This window comes from Oculina patagonica, chromosome 4 (assembly GCF_052425735.1).
Source record: "Oculina patagonica isolate OP01 chromosome 4, crgOcupat, whole genome shotgun sequence".
NCBI lineage: Eukaryota > Metazoa > Cnidaria > Anthozoa > Scleractinia > Oculinidae > Oculina > Oculina patagonica.
This window is the reverse complement of record NC_135761.1, coordinates 1,262,273-1,283,532: the sequence shown is the minus strand read 5'-3', so window position 1 is coordinate 1,283,532 and position 21,260 is coordinate 1,262,273. Positions and strand designations below refer to the sequence as shown.

At 38.3% G+C, this 21,260-nt stretch overlaps 2 protein-coding genes across 3 annotated transcripts; one reads left to right on the top strand and one right to left on the bottom strand.

Moving 5' to 3' along the window:
• Positions 1 to 124: 124 nt before the first annotated feature.
• LOC144649061 (ubiquitin carboxyl-terminal hydrolase 10-like) lies at positions 125 to 13,194 on the bottom strand. 2 transcript variants are annotated; one of them, XM_078508528.1, is made up of 16 exons: positions 13,002 to 13,194; positions 12,800 to 12,889; positions 12,614 to 12,668; positions 10,900 to 11,212; positions 9,372 to 10,195; positions 8,758 to 8,849; positions 7,886 to 7,989; positions 7,692 to 7,735; positions 7,358 to 7,464; positions 6,884 to 6,983; positions 5,988 to 6,118; positions 5,314 to 5,439; positions 4,648 to 4,734; positions 4,110 to 4,251; positions 3,459 to 3,524; positions 125 to 3,127 (listed from the first exon to the last, which is right to left on the bottom strand). In XM_078508528.1, the coding sequence occupies exons 1-16, from the start codon at positions 13,017 to 13,019 to the stop codon at positions 2,940 to 2,942; spliced, it is 2,487 nt and encodes an 828-aa protein (XP_078364654.1). In that variant the 5' UTR covers positions 13,020 to 13,194; the 3' UTR covers positions 125 to 2,939. The 2 variants fall into 2 exon arrangements, with proteins under 2 accessions (XP_078364654.1, XP_078364653.1); XM_078508527.1 differs by having other exon boundaries at positions 7,358 to 7,467; positions 13,002 to 13,193.
• A 1,502-nt stretch (positions 13,195 to 14,696) lies between these two features.
• Positions 14,697 to 17,352, top strand: LOC144648083 (uncharacterized). Its single transcript, XM_078507718.1, has 4 exons — positions 14,697 to 15,302; positions 16,322 to 16,578; positions 16,728 to 16,842; positions 16,961 to 17,352. Exons 1-4 carry the CDS (start codon positions 15,200 to 15,202, stop codon positions 17,350 to 17,352), a joined length of 867 nt encoding a protein of 288 aa, XP_078363844.1. The 5' UTR covers positions 14,697 to 15,199.
• Positions 17,353 to 21,260: the final 3,908 nt, after the last annotated feature.

The window sequence follows — 21,260 nt, the reverse complement described above, 5'->3', positions numbered from 1 at the left end:
ATGCCTTGACACAAGGCGGAGAGGAACCTGGAAAGAAGGTTGTATATTGTCCGTGATGGGTAGAAAGTGGTGTAGCCATCTTTAGTAATGGTGATGTAGAAAGGTAACACAAATAAGCATTAACAAGTCACAGGTATATTTTATTAAGTCATAAATCGCTTACAAAAGTTTTACATGATGCTTAAAGTCGACTGCCTCGTCACAAAGGCGGGGAACTGGCCTACAAGTACACGCACACATTCACGCACATTGCACTCTAACCAAATACAGAGACCTGGGGACTAGGCAGTTAACTTGATACAACAGTCGCGCACCGTGGCCTAACCAATCAGCAAACGCGTTTTTTTTAACCAATCAAGGGCAAACTCAAACCACTCCTGTACTTGCTTTTCCCGTTTTCCCGCGCTTAGCGCGTACAGGTAACGTGTTTTATCTTTGAGTTCTGATTGGTTCAAAGTCACGTGCGTTTGTTGTGGTTGAAAAAATGTGATTGATTTCTGGCTTTTGTACGGCAGTTATTAACAAACCGCGCTTCAACTTTCCTTTTATGCTTTGAATAAAATGGTAGCTAATATTTGATATAAACTGAACTCCTACAAAGCGACCTTATTGAGCAGTGATCAACTGCAGTATTATAATTCCACTTGCTGTTTCACATACTTTTAAGTTTTTAAAAACATTTCTTCTAAATATTACTTGTTATTAAATCATGGCGTTTTTTTCTTGATTTGATCAGGTATTTTCATTTCCCAATGTCCTCTCTTAAGGTCAAGAGAGTTTCTAGCACTGCTGGCTTTTTATGGGGGGGTGGTCGCTTGTAAAAGTTACAGAATATTTTTGACGAACGCCCTCTCGTATTTCCGTAAAGCTCCGAAAGTAACGACCTTCGTTATTTCTTGATTTTATTCTCCTTTTCCTATCGCGTTACTTAAGCGATTTGCATTTAATACTATGAAATTTTATCGTTTCTTTCGGGGAGGGGGGTGGGGCGTTACTTTCGGAGCTTTACGATAGTTGACTTATAAAACAGTACACCTTGGTGACCAAACGCATGCATGTCGGCTCACCTTCCTTCGCGCTTTTATGTTTAACCTGTAATAGCCAAACACACATCGTTTTACGAAAAGATTTCTGTAAACAGCCAGATATTCTGTAGTAAACTTCATTATTATTAGCTATTATTTTATGCTTGCATAACCAAGCCAGTCATTCGGGCTCTTTCACAGATATGTTTCAACAAATGCTCTACAGTCTTTGACTTCCGTTACCCTATATATGAACTATATTCTCTTTCAATAAGCTTTCCAAGCGTCCTGATAATCATAGAAAACATTTACACTTCTTCCACTTTCCCTCCTTAGTGCCGCACATGTTTTGTTGGGTTCTTTCTCATCTGCACAACCAGCAGCGATGTGGGTAAAGTATCTCAATATTGCAGCTTTGCTTTCCAAGCTATACACGCAAACAACTTCTTGAGTTTACCAAGTGTTTCACCAGTAGCAAGTGTACAAAACATTCTTGTGCTCCAGCGATCAGTCACTTTTACTTGGTTATAGCTCATTCTCATTGCTTCAGTTTTAAATTTAGCAAGCCATGTGCTCATTTCATGTTGGCTGTTCTAACAACCACACACGCCTATGGAATACTCAGACATATTCCAACAGCTTAGTTCATTCTACTAACAGCTATGCTACACGCTAACTTCCAATCAAGTACACCCGAATTCAATCCGTGAAATATGGGTAAATAAAGTATCTTATCTTATCTTCTCTAATTTCGGTATAAAGGTTAAGACTCCAGAAAAAGGAGCGAAATTTTTCAAACTAATATCTATTTTTTTTAAAAAAAAAAAGTGGTAATTTTTAAGCTCGGTAATTAATCGATTAATCGTTTCCCGTCGGGGACTCAGAATTTTCCTTTGTCCCATGCTCGTGTCATGTAGAACATCTTATCTTTATTAATATCTATTTGTTTACCTTTCAGTTAGCTCTATGCTGAGTTTTGATTGGCCAAAGTAATCAAATGCTGTAACCAATAGGGAAAAAAAGGTATTTCAACCAATCAGGTTTTGTAACAACAGATACGTCATCTGGCTCACGTGTCTTTTCCCGCGCCTTTTTTTGAAAATCGTATTCACTTTCACGACAATCATTGAAAAAGATACCCTCGCTACTCAAATTCTAAACCTATCCCTTACAATATCTACAAAAGCACTTTGGGCCCAATTTGAAAAGAAAATGTTGCTGATGAGAAGCAAGCTCCCATTTTTCCATACAACTGGCTAACTGCATTTTGTTTGGAGAAATTAAACCTTTTTCCGTGGTGACAATCAATCAACGTTGAACATTTGACTTAAATTCCTTACTCACCACTCGGCCTTGCTACATGCCTCAATGCAAACAAAACTAATTTTCAATTAGGTTGCTGTAAGTTTTTCAATACTTTCCTAACCTAGAAAACATGACTTGATTTGGTCGTTTTTAACCCAATCGCCCTTTGGTACAGCTGATACTTAAAGATCAAGATAATGACAGTATTTTCACGCTATGCATGTAAATTATGTGTCTGATTCGAAAATATTCCATAACCGTTGTATATAAGCATGTAGAAGAATACGTTTAATTAAAGTACTTTTTTTCGTTTATTAACCTTTTATAGTCTAACTCCAATTGTATAACAACTGCCTAACAAAATATTCTAATTCTATCCTAATCTAACCCATCGCCTTGTAGTAGCCGTTATGTGGGTCGTCACGCAACAAGTCACGCAAATGGAGAGGAGTGTCGCGTGAAAATCCATGAAACGACTGCGTACTCTAGACAATACTACTCTATTACAACTATCCCACTCCTAACGGGTATTACCCCACATACCCCTCCCTCACCCTATCCGGAAAAACCAGCCGTTGTAGCGGGTGATGTGCACGTGACAAGATTAATTCAAGGCATAAGATCTGTCCTTTGATAGAACAACACGTACGGATCCTTTCCCTGTGTAGGTTTTAAGACGTAGTTGAAGGGAACGATTTTAAGTCTTGTATCATCCGCTCTGATCCAGCCATGTGTTGGATGATGAACATCACTCGTGTAATGACCGCCCCATGCATTCTTTCCATGGTGATACACCACTAAAAAAAAATAATACATCAATATAGGATTAATATTAGAACAGTGTCGGTCAAGTGTCGTTGATCAATACTTAGCTGAATGTTTTGACTCAACCCCCAAAATTCCATACTGATGACGTAACTTTTCATAGATCCGTGAAGTGTCTCTGATTGGCTGTCGCTTGGTTTTGAATTTTTGCGCGCCAAGCAACAGCCAATCAGAGTCACGAGTCGACACATCCCTAGAGTACACGTGATCTAACGGGTCTCTGTAACAACTTTCTTTATTAACCAGGAAAAACGTCTTAAGTCCCACATTAAGTTATTTTCAATGTCGGAACAGCAAACTTACCGGCGAAAAGCTTGTAGGTTTTCTGAGCCGCAGAATACCTGTTCTTTACGTTTGACGATAACAGCTCTGTACGAGAGAAAAAAAAAGACACGCGATGGACGTCAATCAGTGGATCTGTGTATCTTATGATATTGCAATCAACAATTTGAAAATTCAACCGTGGTGAATTTCATTCTGTTCCAAAGATCGACAATAAACATAGATTTAGTTATAATTGTCCAAGTCTGTTCAAATGAACAATAATAATAAGTATGCGTTCGAGCCTAGTGGCCCATCAGGCTAGCCAGAGCTTATCCTGGTCTAGTAGCCTGAAGCGATTAGGACTATTTCTACTCCCCCCTTGGATGGGATGCTAGTCCATCGCAGGGCTACCCCCAGTATTAAATTCGCCAGTCCCCATTTACACACCTTGGTAAAGAAAGGCACTATGAGAGTAAACTGTCTTGCCCAACAACAAAACGCAGTGCCCTGACAAGGGCTGGAACCCAAACCGGCCCTCTTGATGTGCAAATCAGTAAATATCTGCATTTTCACGCTTTTCTGATTCGCACTGTAACACACTTGGTCTTGGGTTTTCTGATAAAACACAAGAGTCACAGTTGCAGGATATAAATGATCTATACGATCTGTCATTTCAACCGTGAAATTTACCTTTGCCAATGTTGAGCTCTAATGGGTAGTCTATGACCTTTGTAAGCTTTTGGCTTCCAGATTTGGAGTAAATAAACCTCTTCAGATGCAGGATAAGCACCTTTGGAAGCCCTTCAAGAGTCACACGACGGGAAATGTCAACCTGCAAACAACAACAGTCACACCACGTCAACATTTAGATGACAACGAAAACTTCACATTCACCGACCTTGGAACTGCGGAACATATTTACTACATGTATTTAGTAGTTGCTAGAAGACTAAGGACAACGGACCATGAAATTCAGTGTAATACACCTTATGAATGGTCAGTTATTCTAATTAAGTTCCTCCAACAACACAAGTTAGTTTCTTTTTGGTGCTTCTTTCCTTTAAATACGCTGAATAACTTAAACTTTGTTCCAGGAATTTCACTCTCCCCCTACATTAGTTCTTTTGGCATGCCACAAGATCAACGTTCGTTGTGGGAGGAAGTCATCAAGGGCGTTGACCAGCTATATATCTTGAGGCTTTATTGGTCGATTCTCAACATAACTCACCTGTAATTTAGTCTTCGTACAAGTGTAGCCTTGTACTTCTTCCTTCAATGCCAAGTTCTTTAATGCTTCTTCCACTGACGTGACAGTCTATTGAACAAAATACAGATGGATGAAAATACAGTCACACGGACAAAATAAAAACAGTGGGAGTTGAAACGAACTTGAATGCGTTCTTCTGATCTGAGCCCACCTTTTTGGGCCAGTGTGGTTGTTTGGTAACATATCGATTGAGAAATTGATAATTTTGTTGACCAACTTTCAGAGAATTCATGTTCTACTTTTCCTTATAAAAAAATTTCAGAACAAGAATTGAAAACTATATCAAACTTGTACCTGTACTTTACGTTCCTGTGCTGCAAATCAGAAATGAACAAGGTAAACAACTATATAGTAGCATGCATGCGTAGCTTTGACATCTTTCTGTCAACCAAACATTTCTGTTGGGAAAAGCTGCTATTTGCTTAGCCATTTCACAAGTTAAAGAGTTGGTGACTTTATCATCCAATCAGAAAAAAAATAGTGCAAACACATTTGAGTTGTCCAAAAATTGCCGAGTCAGCAAGTTTAGTATAATGTTTGAACACATTGGTCAAAATTCACAGACAAAACCTGATTATTGTTCAGTCTCACTACACTGCACTGGAATGAATATTTTTAGTCGCAAACCTGTACATCCAGTTGAAGTTCAAAGAAGGGCTCTACATTAGCAGAATCTTTTGAACCAGTTTGGTGTACGGAGGAACGTAGAAATCCACCAAATATGTCTGAGATAAGAGACTGTGGGTATGATGCCTGCAATTGACATGACAGCTTTAGTCAACTATCTTAACAGACCACTAGGATCAGTAACAGGATAATTTGTAGTTAAAAAGGTTCTTCTACATGTACAGCCTGCCAAAATCTGTCAAAGAACATGTAAATCAGCCATCTTTCCTCTTTTACAATATTTAAGCAATAAGGCAAAACTCCCCCATTTGTTAGTCCTGGGAACGTATTCAACATAAAATCATGAAGACATGAGGGCAGGATAGAGGAGGTGGGGGGTGCAGAGTTGAGAAGGGACTGTGCATGAAGAGGCATATAGGGAAAGGAAGCCAAGAGGAGGGGAGGAGAGGAGAGAATGGGGGAGCAGGTAAAGGAGGAAGGTTCAAAGAGGGGAGGGGGGGGGGGGGGCAGGGGTGAAGGAAGGGAAAAGGAGGGGTTTACAAAATGTGAAGAAAAAAAACATTTTCAATGCTGATTATGGAAGGGTACTATATTTCAATATGGCCTGCAATTCTCAGCAAGTAAAAATCTCTCAGTAAGGTTCTTCAAAGCTACAAAAGCAAATTGCAACATACCATTCTGGTCACCATTGATTTGTTCCTGGGTCCAACTTGTTCCCAGTCTCCATCATCTTCCTGCCCCTCAGGAGAGGGCTCAGCGTCAGCTGTCGAGTCATTAGTCTTTGGTGACAGGTCAGCATCCTTATCTGGGGGAGAGAAATATAAAATACATGTAATTATTATGTAGCATTGTAGGCACACAATGCCTGCAGTGCAGTATGAAGAGAGCTAAGGAGCTGTAGCGCTTGGCATGCCTTCTGTGCCTATCGTACTGGATATAAAAGGGGAAGCCTCGAGCCAAGCGGCCCATACTGCCGGGGCTTATCTTGGTTTCTGTAGCATTAAGCAGCTAGGAATATTTCTACATCTCCTGAATGGGATACTAGTCCATCACAGGGTAACCCCTTGGCTCCCATTTTGCTGGTACCCATTTATACACCTGGGTGGAGAGAAGCATTGTGAGAGTAATGTGTCTTGCCCAAGAACACAACGCAGCAGCCTGGCCAGGGCTCAAACCCAAACCGCTCAATACAGAGTCCGACGCGCTGACAATAAGGCCACCACACCTCCCATGTTGTACCGTGTATAGCCTGGCATTATAGGCAGCAATGCATGCAGTGGGTGCAATAGATGCATAGTGTTATGTAAGCAGTAGCACTGTGCACGTATTGCATACCTTTGGCAATTGGGTGATCAAAACTAATTACTTCCAAACTAGTTGTTTGATTTTCATTCTATTTGACAACTTATTTGGGATAACAGTTGCTAAGTACTTGAAGCATGAAATCTTCACTAAAGCACTAAAAGAGCTTCTGCCCAAGGTTAAAATATGTATCCCTAGAAGAGAGCAAACTCTTTTTAATGCAAAACTGAAGAACCAAATATCACATGTATTCCAGTGAGCGTTTTACCTTTGACTGGCGCAGGAATGATCTTGGCAAGTTGTAACAGCTCTTCATGCATTCCATTCAGAATACAGCTGAGAAATTCCTGAGCATCTTCTTGGCGACCCTGAAAACCAACAAAATCACAAGCTAATGAAAAATGTATGAAGATCTTGCATTCATTATAATAATAAATTCACTTATTACCTTATTGTTACTAATTTTAACGGGAACTTAATTTCACGAAAATGGAACCGGCATATTTCACAGGAGGCAATTTTCGCAATTTTCGCGATTTTCTGAAAATCACGAAAATTAAGTCCCGCGAAAATAAGTAACAATAAAAAAATCTGATAAATGCAAGACTTAATATTTATACCATTCCTTAACCTGGTACTAGTGGCTGCACGTCATGAGAAAACTTCACGTCATGAGAAAACACACACTATTGTGCCGTTAATTTTTAACTAGTTACATTGTGTTTCACTGGTTCTGACTCACCTTAGCTGAGAGTGAACTCTGAATGGTTAACAGCATCTTGTAAACATACGAAGGTTCAAAGGGTTCACCAGTGTTGAAATCAGCCTTGGAAGATGCAGATGAATTGCCTGCTAAAAATGTTACAAAAAAACAGTTATTAAATTATAATAATGTCCATGTAATTAACCATTACAACAGTTGATGATTGGACAGGAAAGTTCCTGAGATGGGTAGTAGGAAGGGTGGACTGGGGAAGAAAGATAGGGAGTTAATATTATTATTCTTAAAAGTAGTCTCAAATCACAAGTGTGGATCGTTAGAGTTAAAAATACACCTTAAGTTATGGTTTACCTACCTGGTTTAACAGGGAGATCCTTAAATTCATTCATAAAGATAACACTAAAACAGAAACAGCACCAGTTAGTAACAATCAAGTCACATATTTATGTCTTAATTAGCAGAGGCATATAGTACTGTAGCAAGGGCACTGCAAGCACAACAATCAAGCTTGATCTTGACAAAACATGGACAGTTTGACATGAGACTTACAGGCTGTCCAGAATAGGTGTTGATGTCGGCCCTCTTTCTTTAATGTAAGGTAGCTGTCTCAACAGGTTGAAGAAAGGTGAACAACCCACCAATGCTTGCAGGGTCTGTACACAGTCAAGGACTCGTAAACAATAATACAATTTACAAGTGGATCTGTTTATAATTGAGTTAACTACTGCTGAAATAGCAGCTGGAGCTTGTAAGTCCAGTTTTCACAACATTTTGTTTTCAAGGTCATTAAGGTGTAATTACATGTATTTCTTTGAGATCCCTATTCAAGATTTATCAAAAATTCTCTTCTGAGTGTCTTGGAACTCAAGATTTAAAAGCTTTAGATTAATGCTCAAAAACATTGACAATTGAGTTTCAAGTTTCAAGGTAAAACTGTCAACTTATATTTGACCATTGCTACAAGAAGAGTGTAGCTACTCCTTCCTCGTTATTTCACTTTTATCACAAACCCATAATACACCTTGTTTAACCCCCAAAGTATTTGCATTTAGCATTGTTTTCAAATTCTCTTGGGATGATTGTACATCATTGTAAATCCCAAGAGAAATTGAAAACAATGCTTATGCAAAAACTTTGGGGGGTAAACAAGATGTATTATGGGAACAGTAAAAACAGTAAATTGACCACTGTATTGTATAATGTTTTGCCTAATACTCCAATTTATGAGCCAGCATAATAATATATTTACCAGAGCCTCAGTACTCACTGCCAATAATTGACTGATTGGAGTGATTCAATTTGCAGTGAATCAATTTGATGAACCCTGACTACACCAGTTGGTTAAAATAAACTAAACACATGCCAAATTGGAGCTCTTTAAATTAATATTTTAACTTTTCATGAGGAAATTCAAAGGATACAGCATTGATGTAACACCAGTTTCCTCTATTGATCAGCCCCTTTGGAATGTAAGGTTTCTGGTTATAGTTTAATTCTTGTTTGTGAATGATTTCTGCAAGAGAAACAAGCACAATTTACATTGTATGACTCCCAAGCAGTATACCACAGATATCATGGCCGCATCAGAAAATGTGCAAAAAAACAACAGTAATAATAATTATTTTTGTTCACCCATACTTATTCTTGCATGTTGTCTGTGGCAATTAAGAGTGGTTCCCAGTTTGTTACATATGCATACATATAATTGGAGCACGGTATGACACAAACATCTCACATAAATTTCAAATCCTTGCAACCCTCCAAGTTTGTTTTTTTCCTTAGTAGCCATTTAGCCACCGACTGCTCAAGTTTGGTCGCAAAAAAAATTTAGTCGCTGAATTAAGCTCATGCTTTCAATCCTTCTTCTCAATTTTAGTCGCCAGGCTGCCGACTATGGCTCCAATTTAGTTGCCAGCTCCATAATTTTAGTTGCCATGGCGATTTAAATGGTCTTAACTTGGGGGATTGCCTTGGCTGGACCATTGTCATGAGGTAAAATCCGAGTCTAACAAATCAAAAGATTTATTTTCAGTACCTGCAAATTTCTTGGCATACTTGTCCTCCTCCACTCCTACCACTGTTTGAACAGCATCTTCCGTCTTCTTTACAGTTGATGCTGAATTAGTTTCTGTCCTTATGACAGGACTTGTTGTCTTAACAACAATTCCAGGTGATGGCTTAGCAGAGTTTTTAAATAGATCCGCCCATGACGTAGGTTTTGGAGGCTCTTTCTTGTGGATTCCTTCTTGAGCTACACTGTTTGTTTTCTTGCTCTGATCTACAGTAGCAGAACCTTCATTTTCAAGTTCTATTGACTTATTAGCTTTGTCCGAGCTAAAGGGATCTTGTGCAGTTTCCACAGCGACTGTGATTTTGACATCTGTGTCACTCTGAAGGGGGCTGTTTGACGTGCCATCAGTGGATAAAGAACTCTTTCTATCGCCAACAGTTTCTCCATCACAAGAGCTTGTGCTTTTTCTTTGCGAGGTTGTTTTCTTGTCTGTAGTATGAGTGCTGCTGTCTTTTTGCTCCTTCAACGATGAACACAAAACATTTACGTGCACCTTACCAGCATGATTATCAACCTTACTAACAATGACTTTATCTGTAGTGAGTAAGGAGGCAGCAGTTTTGCTTTTTACAGTGGAACTAGCTGAATTTACAGATGTTCTTTCCTTTTCACTACATTCACTGGAAGAGCTTGAGACAGAGCCTGAACGCTTCCTTTGTTTCCTGCGCTTCCGACGTTTGCGTGACCTTTCATTCTCTGGTTTATCTCCTGCTTTCTCTGCTTGGCTGCTCACAGTTGCCGACAGTGGTGGAAAACTGTCTACATCTGGGGATGTGGCTGTTGGTGGACTGTGGAATAAAAGAAATATTATGACAATACTCACCTTTATAATATGTAAAGCCATTCTTTGACAAATTCATAAGTGGTATAATTATAATATTTTTAATGTATAGATACTCTTAATAACTTTTAGAAATCTTAGTTGAGGTACTGCTAAAGAGGATCGAACTTCGTTAAGCAGGCACTCAAACAGAGAGTCTATTATACTCTGGCAGTCTGGCAGACTAAGCTAATTTTAATCATCCGTCTGTGGGAAAATTCTTTATTATCTGGCGATTTACGGTCAAGAAATTTATGGCGGTCTCTGTCTTCAGGAGAAAAAAAAAGAAATTTGCGGTCTAGGATGAAAAAAAAAGAGGTCTGTGGAATGAATAACTCCTAATAATAGACCCTCCATATGGACCATACCACATCAAAACACTAGAAACACTACTTTACAACCATCTGTAAAGAAAGCTTTCCTTACCAGACACTTTTTTCTGGTCCCAAGAGTGTCCGCCTAACAGAGTATCAACTGTATTTGCTACTTGCCATGAACTTTTGCTCAATGGCAAGGACCCATACAATGAGGTCTCAAAAGAGAGGGTGTCCAAAGGAGTGAAGGAGAAATTGTTCACAAGCCCTGACTTTTTTTGGAGCCCTGAATCTAAGACTTTTCTCTTTTCTCTTTTTCTTCTTCTCTTCTTTTTCAGGCCAGAGGTCTATATCTTACCTTGCGGGTTTGTTTTTCTTTGCCACACTTAAGGCTTCATCAATGCTCTTCCCACCAAATACAATATGTTCAGTGGTAATGCGGCTTTGAGCTGGCTCTATGGATTCTCTGGCTTTCTTCTGTTCTTCACTGCTGGGCAAAGCATTCACTGAATCACCCGGCACATCAGCTGCAGGTTTCACAGCTTTCCCTGGTGTATTCTCCTGCTCGCTTTCTTGTCCAACCTCTACACCTGAGTCTTCCAGTCCAGTGGTGACATTTTTAGCTGCCACAGAACTGTCACTTGACGAGATCTGTGCCCTGGCATCACCAGCTGTAAATTTAAGTAAAATGTGAGTGTCTTTTAAAACACTTAGTTTTTTTGCCACTCATGATTTTAACCATAAAGTCTCAATTACTTGAATTGCTTTGTTAAGTGAGATAATTTTGTCAATTAAAGGGAACTTTTTTGGCCTAATGGTTAGTGCGCCGGACTCTAGATCAAGCGGTCCGGAGACCTGGCCGGGGTCACTGTGTTGTGTTCTAGGGCAAGACACTTTACTCTCATACTGCCTATCTCCACCCAGGTTTATAAATGGGTACTGACTTCATAATGCTGGGGAGGGTACCCTGCGATGGACTAGCATCCCATTCAGGGGGGAGTAGAAATATTCCTAGGCACTTCATGTTACCGAAACCAGGATAAGCTCCGGCAGTGTGGGCTGCATGCCAAAAGGCTTCCCTTTTTTTGGTAACTTGGGTTATGCCCCAGGCACAACTTAAAGGCATCTTCCTCTTTTACAATCATTTCAGCTCTTTCTCTTTTTTTCAAAACAATGAAAGGATCAGTAAATGTGTTGGCAATTTACTTCTTCTTCTTCTTCCATCTTCATCTATCACTATGATTATCAAATTTGGTACATTTTAATACTGACATAGTATGACAGTACACTCTGCCATGTTGCAGGGGCTGGGAATGCATAAGGGAAAAAAATGCATTCATTGCCAGATACTTTCTGTTTTATTTACGAATATTTGTGAAAGATTTGAGGAATGCACTGGGCTAAAATTAGAAAGTGTGCGGTTGTTTTTAAGTTTTCCATACACTAATTTACGAACAATTAAACACTGTCAATTTCTGCAAACTATTTACAGAGCTTAGAACTGAAACAGGAATGCATGCCTTCTAGCACAACTTTGATCAACAATAAAAAAATATTCTACCTAGATATATTTAATTTGTTTTTTTTTAATTTATTAATTTAATTTCTTTCATTAATATTTGTTGACCTGGGCAACATAGCAACACTTTTTGTGATCAGCTAACTCAAAACAGATAAACCAAAGAAACAAATACTACATTGTATGTACACAAGAAGCCGTTCAATATTATTTTTAAAATTATCAAATAATATTTTAACCTTTTTTCCTTGTGAGCCCCACCCACAGAACTTAAAATGGTCCCTATCTTGTCATGATATTAAAACAAAGTTATAATTTCAACACTTCTTCCGGCTTGACAGGCACGATCCAGAATATTGTTCATATTATGCAGCCAAACAATCATCAAATGATTCTTCGCTAATGTCATTATACGTTACGATTGACGAAGAGGCCTTGTAGTGGTCGATCTATTTAAATTTTAGTAACACAACACACGCAACGAACGATTACCAAGCGCGGGCAAAAGCGCCTAAGATTAAACTAACTACATGGAAAAATTTAACACACGCACCTCCGTAACTACTGCCTGGTTCATCGTGATCTGAACTCTCAAAGTCGAAGAGAAACTGCAGAAAAATCACAACAAAAATTGAAAAACACTGTATCTTAATCTAACTTGAAATTGAGTTGAAGGTGCGATAAAATTCAAAACAATTCCAGACACAAACTTTTAAACAAAGAAACCTTGTTAGCTTACCTCGACCGGCGGCAAATTGCCAATTTGAGCTGCTGAATTGTTGAAGTATTTTTCCCATTCTTCTGCAGTGAAATCTCCAAAGGTTATACCCTGAATGAGAATCGAGGAAACACGAAATTACAGGACACGTCGGTTAATTCGGTTTCGTAAGTGCTACAAATTGACAGTAAAAAATGTAACACAGATTTTTTATAATTCTCACCTCTTCTGAATTAGGCATTTCTTGAGCCTCAACGGCGCTTGATTTACTTTAGCTCAAGAAATCCATGAGTAAAATTTATTTCAAAACCTTCACACTGCCACAGATCAAGTTTTACTAGCTTCCATCTTGCCAAAGCTAAAACGCGCATGAGCTGAGGAGAGTGTGTGACGTCACGCCATGTCCCGTTAAATCCCGAAATACACCTGTATCCCGAAACCAAGTGAAACCTCCGCAGCGCTTTATCGAGGATTTTGAGACATGTCCGGCCGCACCGCAGGCCTCCATAATGTACCAAAAGAAACAAAAAGATAGCCGAGAAATGCAATTTGTAAATTGTAAATTTGTGTTGTAAAAAACCTAGTCCTACTTGGTTGTTGGTTTAGAAAGATTTGGCATGAAATCTTTAACATTTCTTCATACAGTTGAATCCCGATAACTCGAACCTCCCGCTAACTCGAACCTTTTTCAATTCCCCTTTAGGTCATTTTCTCGCCAATTTTACCCTCGATAACTCGAACTCCCAATAATTCAAACCTTTTTCGATTTCAAATTTATTCGTGTATAAATCTAAGGAGGAGGGGAGGCATAGAGTGAGGGGTGGGGCCATGGGAAGGGGTTATAGAATGCGAGCAGTCTCTCTTTTGCTCTAAAACCCGTGAGGTGAACGCAAAAATAGCGAGCGCAATCAGGGCGCCTGGCGCGATAGCACGGTATTCGAGCGGCGAGCGGCGACGGTTGCAGCCGCGAGTTCCGCGGGCGTCAACTGGCTCGCGATTTGGCCGCTCGACGCATTTGATATATTCAGCACACTTCTGTGTGACTAGAGCGTGTAACGTACGTTACCTCGGTGGCCTGATTAATGAAAGTTGTTTTCCTTACCAGAAAGGTGGTTTTCGTGGAGTTGTTCACTGACTCGCATTTTCGATTTCCATCCACATTGATTGACACACATTTGGGTTCCATATAGCACAACACTCGACGGGCCTCTTTATTAGCCACCTCCTTGCTCATTAACACATGATTTGTCATTGCATAGTCATTGTCATTCGGCATTGTCATGGCATTTGGAAATACATGCTGCCTGCAGTAAAAAACATAAATAAAAGATTGCAAATTGGGGTTTCGTGACTTCATGCTGTTCAAGCCGGTTTAATGGGGCTGTATGATCTTTCTTATGACCATATTCATCAAAAGGTCTCAAAATATATCGATAATCAGATAATATAAACTGAGTAAAAGACTCAGATCTCAACTGAAATAAGACACGTAAGACGCACTGCTGACCACGCAGATTTTGTAAAATTAATAAAAACCGTTTATTAAAACTTGAGAGGAGAAGAGGAGCAAATTAGAGTTTTCCGGTTTGCGGTTTTTCGTCCTCCGTGTTTAAATGATACAGTTTTCCCCACTTCCTCGAACTCTAAAAAGACAACGAAAAATGGCTCGGGAAAGCGATGAGTTCAATTCAAGATAGCTGACAGTAAATGAGTCAGTGAAAAAACCTATCCAAGGGGAATGAATTTGAGTTCGAGATAGCGTGGTGTTTGAGATAAACAAGTTCGTGATAGCGAGATTTGGGAAAACAAATTAAATGACTTATTTGACAAAATAGGTCATGCAGATATTGGATAATTGAATTCAATTCTTTTCATCCTGTTCGGCTGTTTATTCTAACAGCACAGATAATGAATATTTATTGATTAAAAACTCAGTGGTAAAAATGTCTTTGAACATGATGTTAAGTACCGGAATTGGTTTTCAAAAGAAACTTAAAATCAAGAGGACAATTATTTTCTCAGAAATTTAATTTCAACAACTTAAAATGGGTTATTATCTATTCGAGAGTACTCGAGTTATGAGCAGGTGCTAAATATTATATCAGTTAAGCGTCCAAGAAATCTTTGAACCGTCGTAGAAATATCTAACATTAACAACCATCCTTTTTCAGTATGCTGTTACCAAACGAAAGTATTTGGCCAACTATTCTTAATGTCTCAGCTTCAAGAAAAGAAGTAAAATCTTAACATTGAGCAAAATTGAACTAAGACATTTCCATAACTCGTTGACACTGGATATTTGAACAATGATAAATGTGTCATTAATTTTTTAACACGAGAACACCTTCTGCAATTTGCATGACTTTTTCCTGAAACTCACGAACGTTCACTTTGCACACGGACGTCTCCTCGTCAAGAAAAATGGCGTTCTTGGAGATTCAGCTCAAGCATAAAATTGCAACTATCGTTTGCATCTTTTGTATTTCACTTGGGATCATTTTCCCATTATGTTGTGGTTGCTTTGGTAAGTATATTTCCCAGTGTGTTATGTGACTGTGGTAATTGATGAATTCTTTCAAGGGAAATGCGGTCAAACGATTTGGTTCGAGCGCTCACAGGTATCCTTCTGTTGCATTCCGGTTTCGGACACTTTATTCTCACAGTGTCTTCACCCAGGCGTATAAACGGTTACCGGCGAATAGTTAAAACGTTAACATCCTGGAGGGTACTAAATCTTATCGTGGGCTTGTATCTGCTTCTTGTCGCTTTATTCGATCACGCGTGAATAATAACACTTTTTACTTACGGTAATTCTCTTAGTTTTGGTTTTCAATATTTCTGCCAAATTGATCAATTTGCATATAGGCATTAAATCTGCTCTTGTTGAAGCTTTCTGTATCATCGCTTGCTCCAGCATCTTAGAGTTGGGCGACACACAAATATTCAAAGAGATAATTCAATCTACTCCTTACCGCTTTAACGTTTAGACATAGCATTAGGTTTATGTACTTTTTATTTTGTTAAATTTTTATCAGCTTCTCTGTAATAACAGTTTCAGTTAAAACTGAAGTAGTTGAGACACCTAAACAAATAAAGACTATTTACTTATACCCGTCCAAGACCTTCACTTGGAAATTAAAATAAAGTTGTTTTCATTATGTAAACAGTTTTGTAGCATTTTGAACTGAAAAACGTTTATTTTCTGATTCAAGCTTAACTAGACCGATAAAACTTGAGATGGGCCAACGAAATGAAAAAGAAGTACTATAAAGCGAAATTCAGATAGCCCATGTTTTAATTTTGCCAGTGTGGCAAAATTAAATCATGGAAGCGGAAGGTTAAGATAATGGCGTTATCTAAACCTTCCGCAATCAGTTCCGCCTATGTTTTTGTTTTCTCGACTAGAAGTTCCCTAAGATCTTTTAAAAAGATTTTCTGTTTATATTTAAAAAAAAAATGATTTAAGGAAGATCAGTCCTTTTAAGTATGAAGTAAATATGATTTGTCACAAAGATCTATTTCGAGGGTCTATTTTCTCCACAGACGACGAATGTCGCAACATCGAGTTCAAGGAACCAGTTGTAAACAGGGCAATGAAGAATCACGTGATCAGGAGTGAGGAGGTGCCTAATGAAGGGACCTGTCGATTGTTGTGTTATATGGAGCCCAGTTGTGTGTCCATCAATTTGGGTCCTTTAGAGGGAGGAAAGCACAAATGCGAGTTGAACAACGCCACGGATGAAAACCAAATTACCATGATCCTTGTGGATAAGCCATCTTTCACCTATCTGGCCATTGAGGTAACGCTATACATTCTAGTGTGTTAAATATTTACAATGATTTAAAAGACATTTTATCGTTAAATATATAAAATGCTAGAAATCTTAGAGTAAAAATTAAAAAAGAAAGTCAATTCCTTTGTTATTATCATTCTTTTGTCCTCAAACAGAATCCTTGCAGTAGCAGCCCATGTTTGAATAATGGCACCTGTCAAGCTGGATTCACCAGTAAAGGTTTTCGTTGTATCTGTCGCGCTGGATTCACTGGAACAGACTGCAGTCAAGGTATTGTGTGCTGATAATTTAAAACATATTTATTTTCTGGAGGTTAAAACAAAACTTCCAGTCTCCAACAAAATCACCACACCTAAATTTAGTCCAACATTTTTCTTTTCATCTGCAGCTTACAAGAATTGCGCTGAAATCTACAAATCTGGTGAAAGAAAAGACGGCGTGTACACAATCCAACCTGACAATTTGCCTGCCTTTGATGTGTTTTGTGACCAAACAACAGCCGGTGGGGGGTGGACAGTGTTCCAAAAGAGACTGGATGGTTCGGAAAATTTCTATCTGTTCTGGAACGACTACAAACAAGGCTTTGGCAATCTCAGTGGCGAGTTTTGGCTCGGAAATGACAAAATCCACCGGCTGACCTCAGGTGGTAACGAGAGGCTCCATGTTGATTTGGAAGACTTTGAAGGGAATATTACCTATGCTGAGTATAGCACGTTTAGCGTTATGGGTGAGAATGAGAAGTACAGGCTGATCCTCGGTGCTTACTCATCGGTGATTTAATTTCCGTTTACTTATAATAAAGCACTAGACTCTAGGTTCTCTGTCTTTCTTCCTTGGTGACCAAATGAATAAACCTCATACTGCATCAAGAGCGCTTAGCACTTTTGAAAACACAAGTACAGCTAGCACCAAAAAAGAACTCCTTGAAAGCAGCCTTGAAAACAATCAATCTGAGATTAGACGGAGTGAGCCACAAAAAGGTGACAAAACGTTCGTTAAAGCTCGACCAGTGTTATAGTTATACTTAAAGAGAGTTTTACGACGCTATTTGACCAAATTAGAGCTTTTTTTCTCTTGTAGTTGGATTCGCAAATTAATCTGAAGTGCATTCGCATTCAAAAATGCTTTATCGTTTCCCGTAAATACTTTACAAGCGAAAATAAATAAATGATGTCCACGATTCTGCAGGACTGATGGGGGTGATATGGTGATCATAGCTTTACGAAAGCAATCAGTATAACAATAAATAATTTGATAATTTATTTTCATTGTCACATCTTTCTTGTGCTCATTTCTTACTTTAATATTTCAGGAACTGCCGGTGATTCCCTCGCAAGTCACGATGGTCAAATGTTTTCAACTCAAGATCAGGATAACGACAGCCTTGATTCCACCCACTGTGCCATAAGCTATAAAGGAGCCTGGTGGTTCAAGGCGTGTCGCAACTCTAACCTGAATGGAATCTATCTTCAAGAAGCTGATCCCTCCCCCCTCATGGTATTGGCGTGAAGTGGCAACACTGGACGACGAGATGACTACTCTCTGAAGAGGACCGAGATGAAAATAAGACCAGTCGATTTCTGAACTGTTGCCGGTATTTTGTTGTTCTATAAAGACTGACAACAATTTTACCCAAAAGCAGCTGCGAACCAAAGTTCACAGGTCACATAAACACTAACAATCCAAATCCGATCGTAAAGGACAGTCAAAGAAAATTTGACAGTAATTTAAAAGCAAACATTAACGTAAATACCGGCAGACTGTAAAAGTTGAGTTTCGTTATAGAAAAAGACAAAAATGAAAGTTTAAGCTAAAACTGAGGTAATTTAAGAAACAAAACCAATGTAAATATATCTTACTAGGCGGACAGTAAGCAAGCCAGCAAGCAGAATACCTACGGTACTTCCGACTGCACGTAAAACAAACAATTTTAAACTTATTCTTTCCAGAGTTTTTCTCATCGGAAAAAAAGTAAAATTTAAGCTTTTTATACTAATTTTATATACTATACTAATTCTCCGTTTCCTTCTTTGTTTTAATACATAAAAAGCTGGAAACTCACTCAAAAAAACCATTAATTTAGTAACTCATTGAAGTCCCCAGGCTCAAATAGTTATTTAACAACTAAGTGCATTTTTGGTGTCTTTTTATTATTCATTAAATGCACTAGAGCAAATAAAGTTATTGTTGTTGTTTTGTTATATTGTTCTTTTCAATACTGAAAAAATTGACACATCAAAAATATAAAATTAGTTGTGATATTTTTCTTGTCCCAGCAAAAAGTTTGTAGCCCTAGATGTAGTAATCGTCACACGCCGAGTCATGTACGGTTGTGGGGCGGTGGGCAAATAGCTGGTGTCGAACAAAAAAACGTTCTACGGTTTCATTGTGCTCCGGAAAAACTCCAAACGTTCTAACGAGTTTTATTGTGCTCAACGATAAATGAAAGAATTCATATTTGAAATGCGGATAGATGTAAAGCAAAGAAGTGATCCTCGCAGTGAAAAAGGCTGAAAAAATAACTTACAACACGGATCTCTCAGGGAGCTATAATGCCATTCCTTAGTATTTCATCGTACATCCTTGCTGCGCATAATTTCACTCGTGATTAGCGCACGCATTAAAAATGGCGGCTTTTTCTTTATCAGGAGCTCGCCAGAGAAGTAAATCGTCATTTTATCATAAACGAGTATAGTGACCTATCATTTTTCTGTCGTTTTGAATTGAGCAATAAGTTTTTTCTATAAAATAAATATAGACGACCAATTGCCAGTGTAGAATAAGAAACGTAACAATCGTCAGAAACGCGAATTTAGCAAGCAATCGTGCTATAGTCATGATGATATTGTAAGGAATATTATTTCGTATAAACAACGTGTTTTTGCTCTTAAACGAGTATGGGGACCTCAACATTTTTATCAAAGTAAAAGTTCCTATCACATAAACATCTAATAGGCAAAAAATGAATCATTGGGGAAAACTGTACACTTAGAAATAAAAAAAAAATTCAAGGGTAAGCCCCTTGATCAACAAGAGAAACTAAAAATGATGATTAGATTGGAGTTGCGACACGCTTGATGACCAACCAACTTCTCTCAACTTTTCTCAATAAAAATTATGATATATGTAAAAATAGTTAAGGGAAATTTTGTCTCGCTTGGGTCTGCATGAAAGGAGCTTAGAGTCATGCTCTGTTAGAGAATCGTGTATTGTCAAAATATCGCAACATTCTATGCGCAAAACAAGCCGGCAATGGTCGGAAAGCAAGGCTTCCGTACGAGGCACTAAGTCCCTTTCATTTCGGTTCGTGCGGCTACTGGTGTTTGCTGCCGTAGGGCTTTCGGCTCGCGGATTGAATTTCACAAGACGTGCAGCAAGATCGAATGACGCTTATTTCAATCAATCAATCAATCAATCAAACTTTATTTATTGAGGGTTACACGTAATAGTTTTACAACTAATAAATTTGTGGCCCTCTCTAATGTACTAAAAAAATTAAGAATCTACTATAAACAATTCGGTCACGTCCTTTAATTTGAATCCAGCAGAGAACCAACATTATTTTGGTTGCCATGGTTACATGGATCAGAAAATGGAACTGACAAAATTGCTGCGATACCAGTGCCTATTGAATAAAAGCCCGCTAACTTTAATTAAAAAGATTACATATCGGAATGTGGATCCTTCTTGGTTTTTAATTATCTATACTTTGCATGCACAGGACGATCATATTTAGAACTATTTGCTGACAGGTGCAAAATATATTTGAATACAGTTGTAAATAAATGCTTAACAATGTTTTTACGACTTGGGACTAAATGCCATTATAAAAAAAAAACATTTATTTAAAAGAGCAGTGACACGATATGTTAAGTTATCTTTCAGATTACTTTCAAATCAGAAGAAAACCTCGAAATAATAATTTTCTAACGTAGAAAAACAACAAAGGAGTAACAAAACCCTAAAAGTAATGGTTTCTACTGACGAAGACTAAGACGGATTACGAATTACAAACTTGAAAATACTTGCCAATTTTTTCAAAATGCGTTTTTCGTGACGTAGCTCCTTTAAAATTCGCAGATAACACGTATGTGTCATAAAACGGAATAATGAAGTCACGTATGGGTCACTTGAAGTTTTCCAAGCTAATTAACTTGCCATTTTTGTTGTTTGTTCATATTTCCACTCCATCCAAGTATTTATTCCGCCTGCACAATTTAAAATTTTTTTAACAAAACCTCAAGATTGTTTCAGTTCTTGGACAGGGGATAATCATTATATTTACCATAATTCATATTGAAATGCGTTCGTTTAAAAGCCACATATCGCACAACAGGTAAAGTTGGTAAATATTCTGTCTTCTCTCCTGGGACACCTGTGCTTAACCATCAAATAAATTTTCGACGTTTTCCAAAGCCATGAGGCATAAGCACTGTAATAAAAAGACAAGTTTCAAAAGAGAATGTTGACCTGAATTTAGCCAAAATTACGGTCAAATACACCCCTCTATACCCTGTGGGGAAAATGAAAAACCAAATTGAAAATTTAGTGACAAAGAGCCAACTTTATCTTGGTTACCATGGTTACACGGCTCAGAAAAGGATAGGTGATAGGTGCAAACTAGTCCCACCTTACTTACGAGCAAATAATCTTCAAATTATAAAGTTGTAAATAAATGCTAACAAAAA

Bases quoted from the DNA above. Each gene is read 5' to 3' on its own strand.
- LOC144649061 (XM_078508527.1), bottom strand. The intron at 11,213-12,613 runs GTGCGTGTGTTA...TTAAATTTACAG, and splicing joins ACCAGGCAGTAGTTACGGAG to CTGGTGATGCCAGGGCACAG. The intron at 4,735-5,313 runs GTTTGCGACTAA...TTTGTTCAATAG, and splicing joins AACTTCAACTGGATGTACAG to ACTGTCACGTCAGTGGAAGA.
- LOC144648083 (XM_078507718.1), top strand. From the start codon at position 15,200: ATGGCGTTCTTGGAGATTCAGCTCAAGCATAAAATTGCAACTATCGTT. The intron at 15,303-16,321 runs GTAAGTATATTT...TTTTCTCCACAG, and splicing joins ATTATGTTGTGGTTGCTTTG to ACGACGAATGTCGCAACATC. The intron at 16,843-16,960 runs GTATTGTGTGCT...TTTCATCTGCAG, and splicing joins TGGAACAGACTGCAGTCAAG to CTTACAAGAATTGCGCTGAA.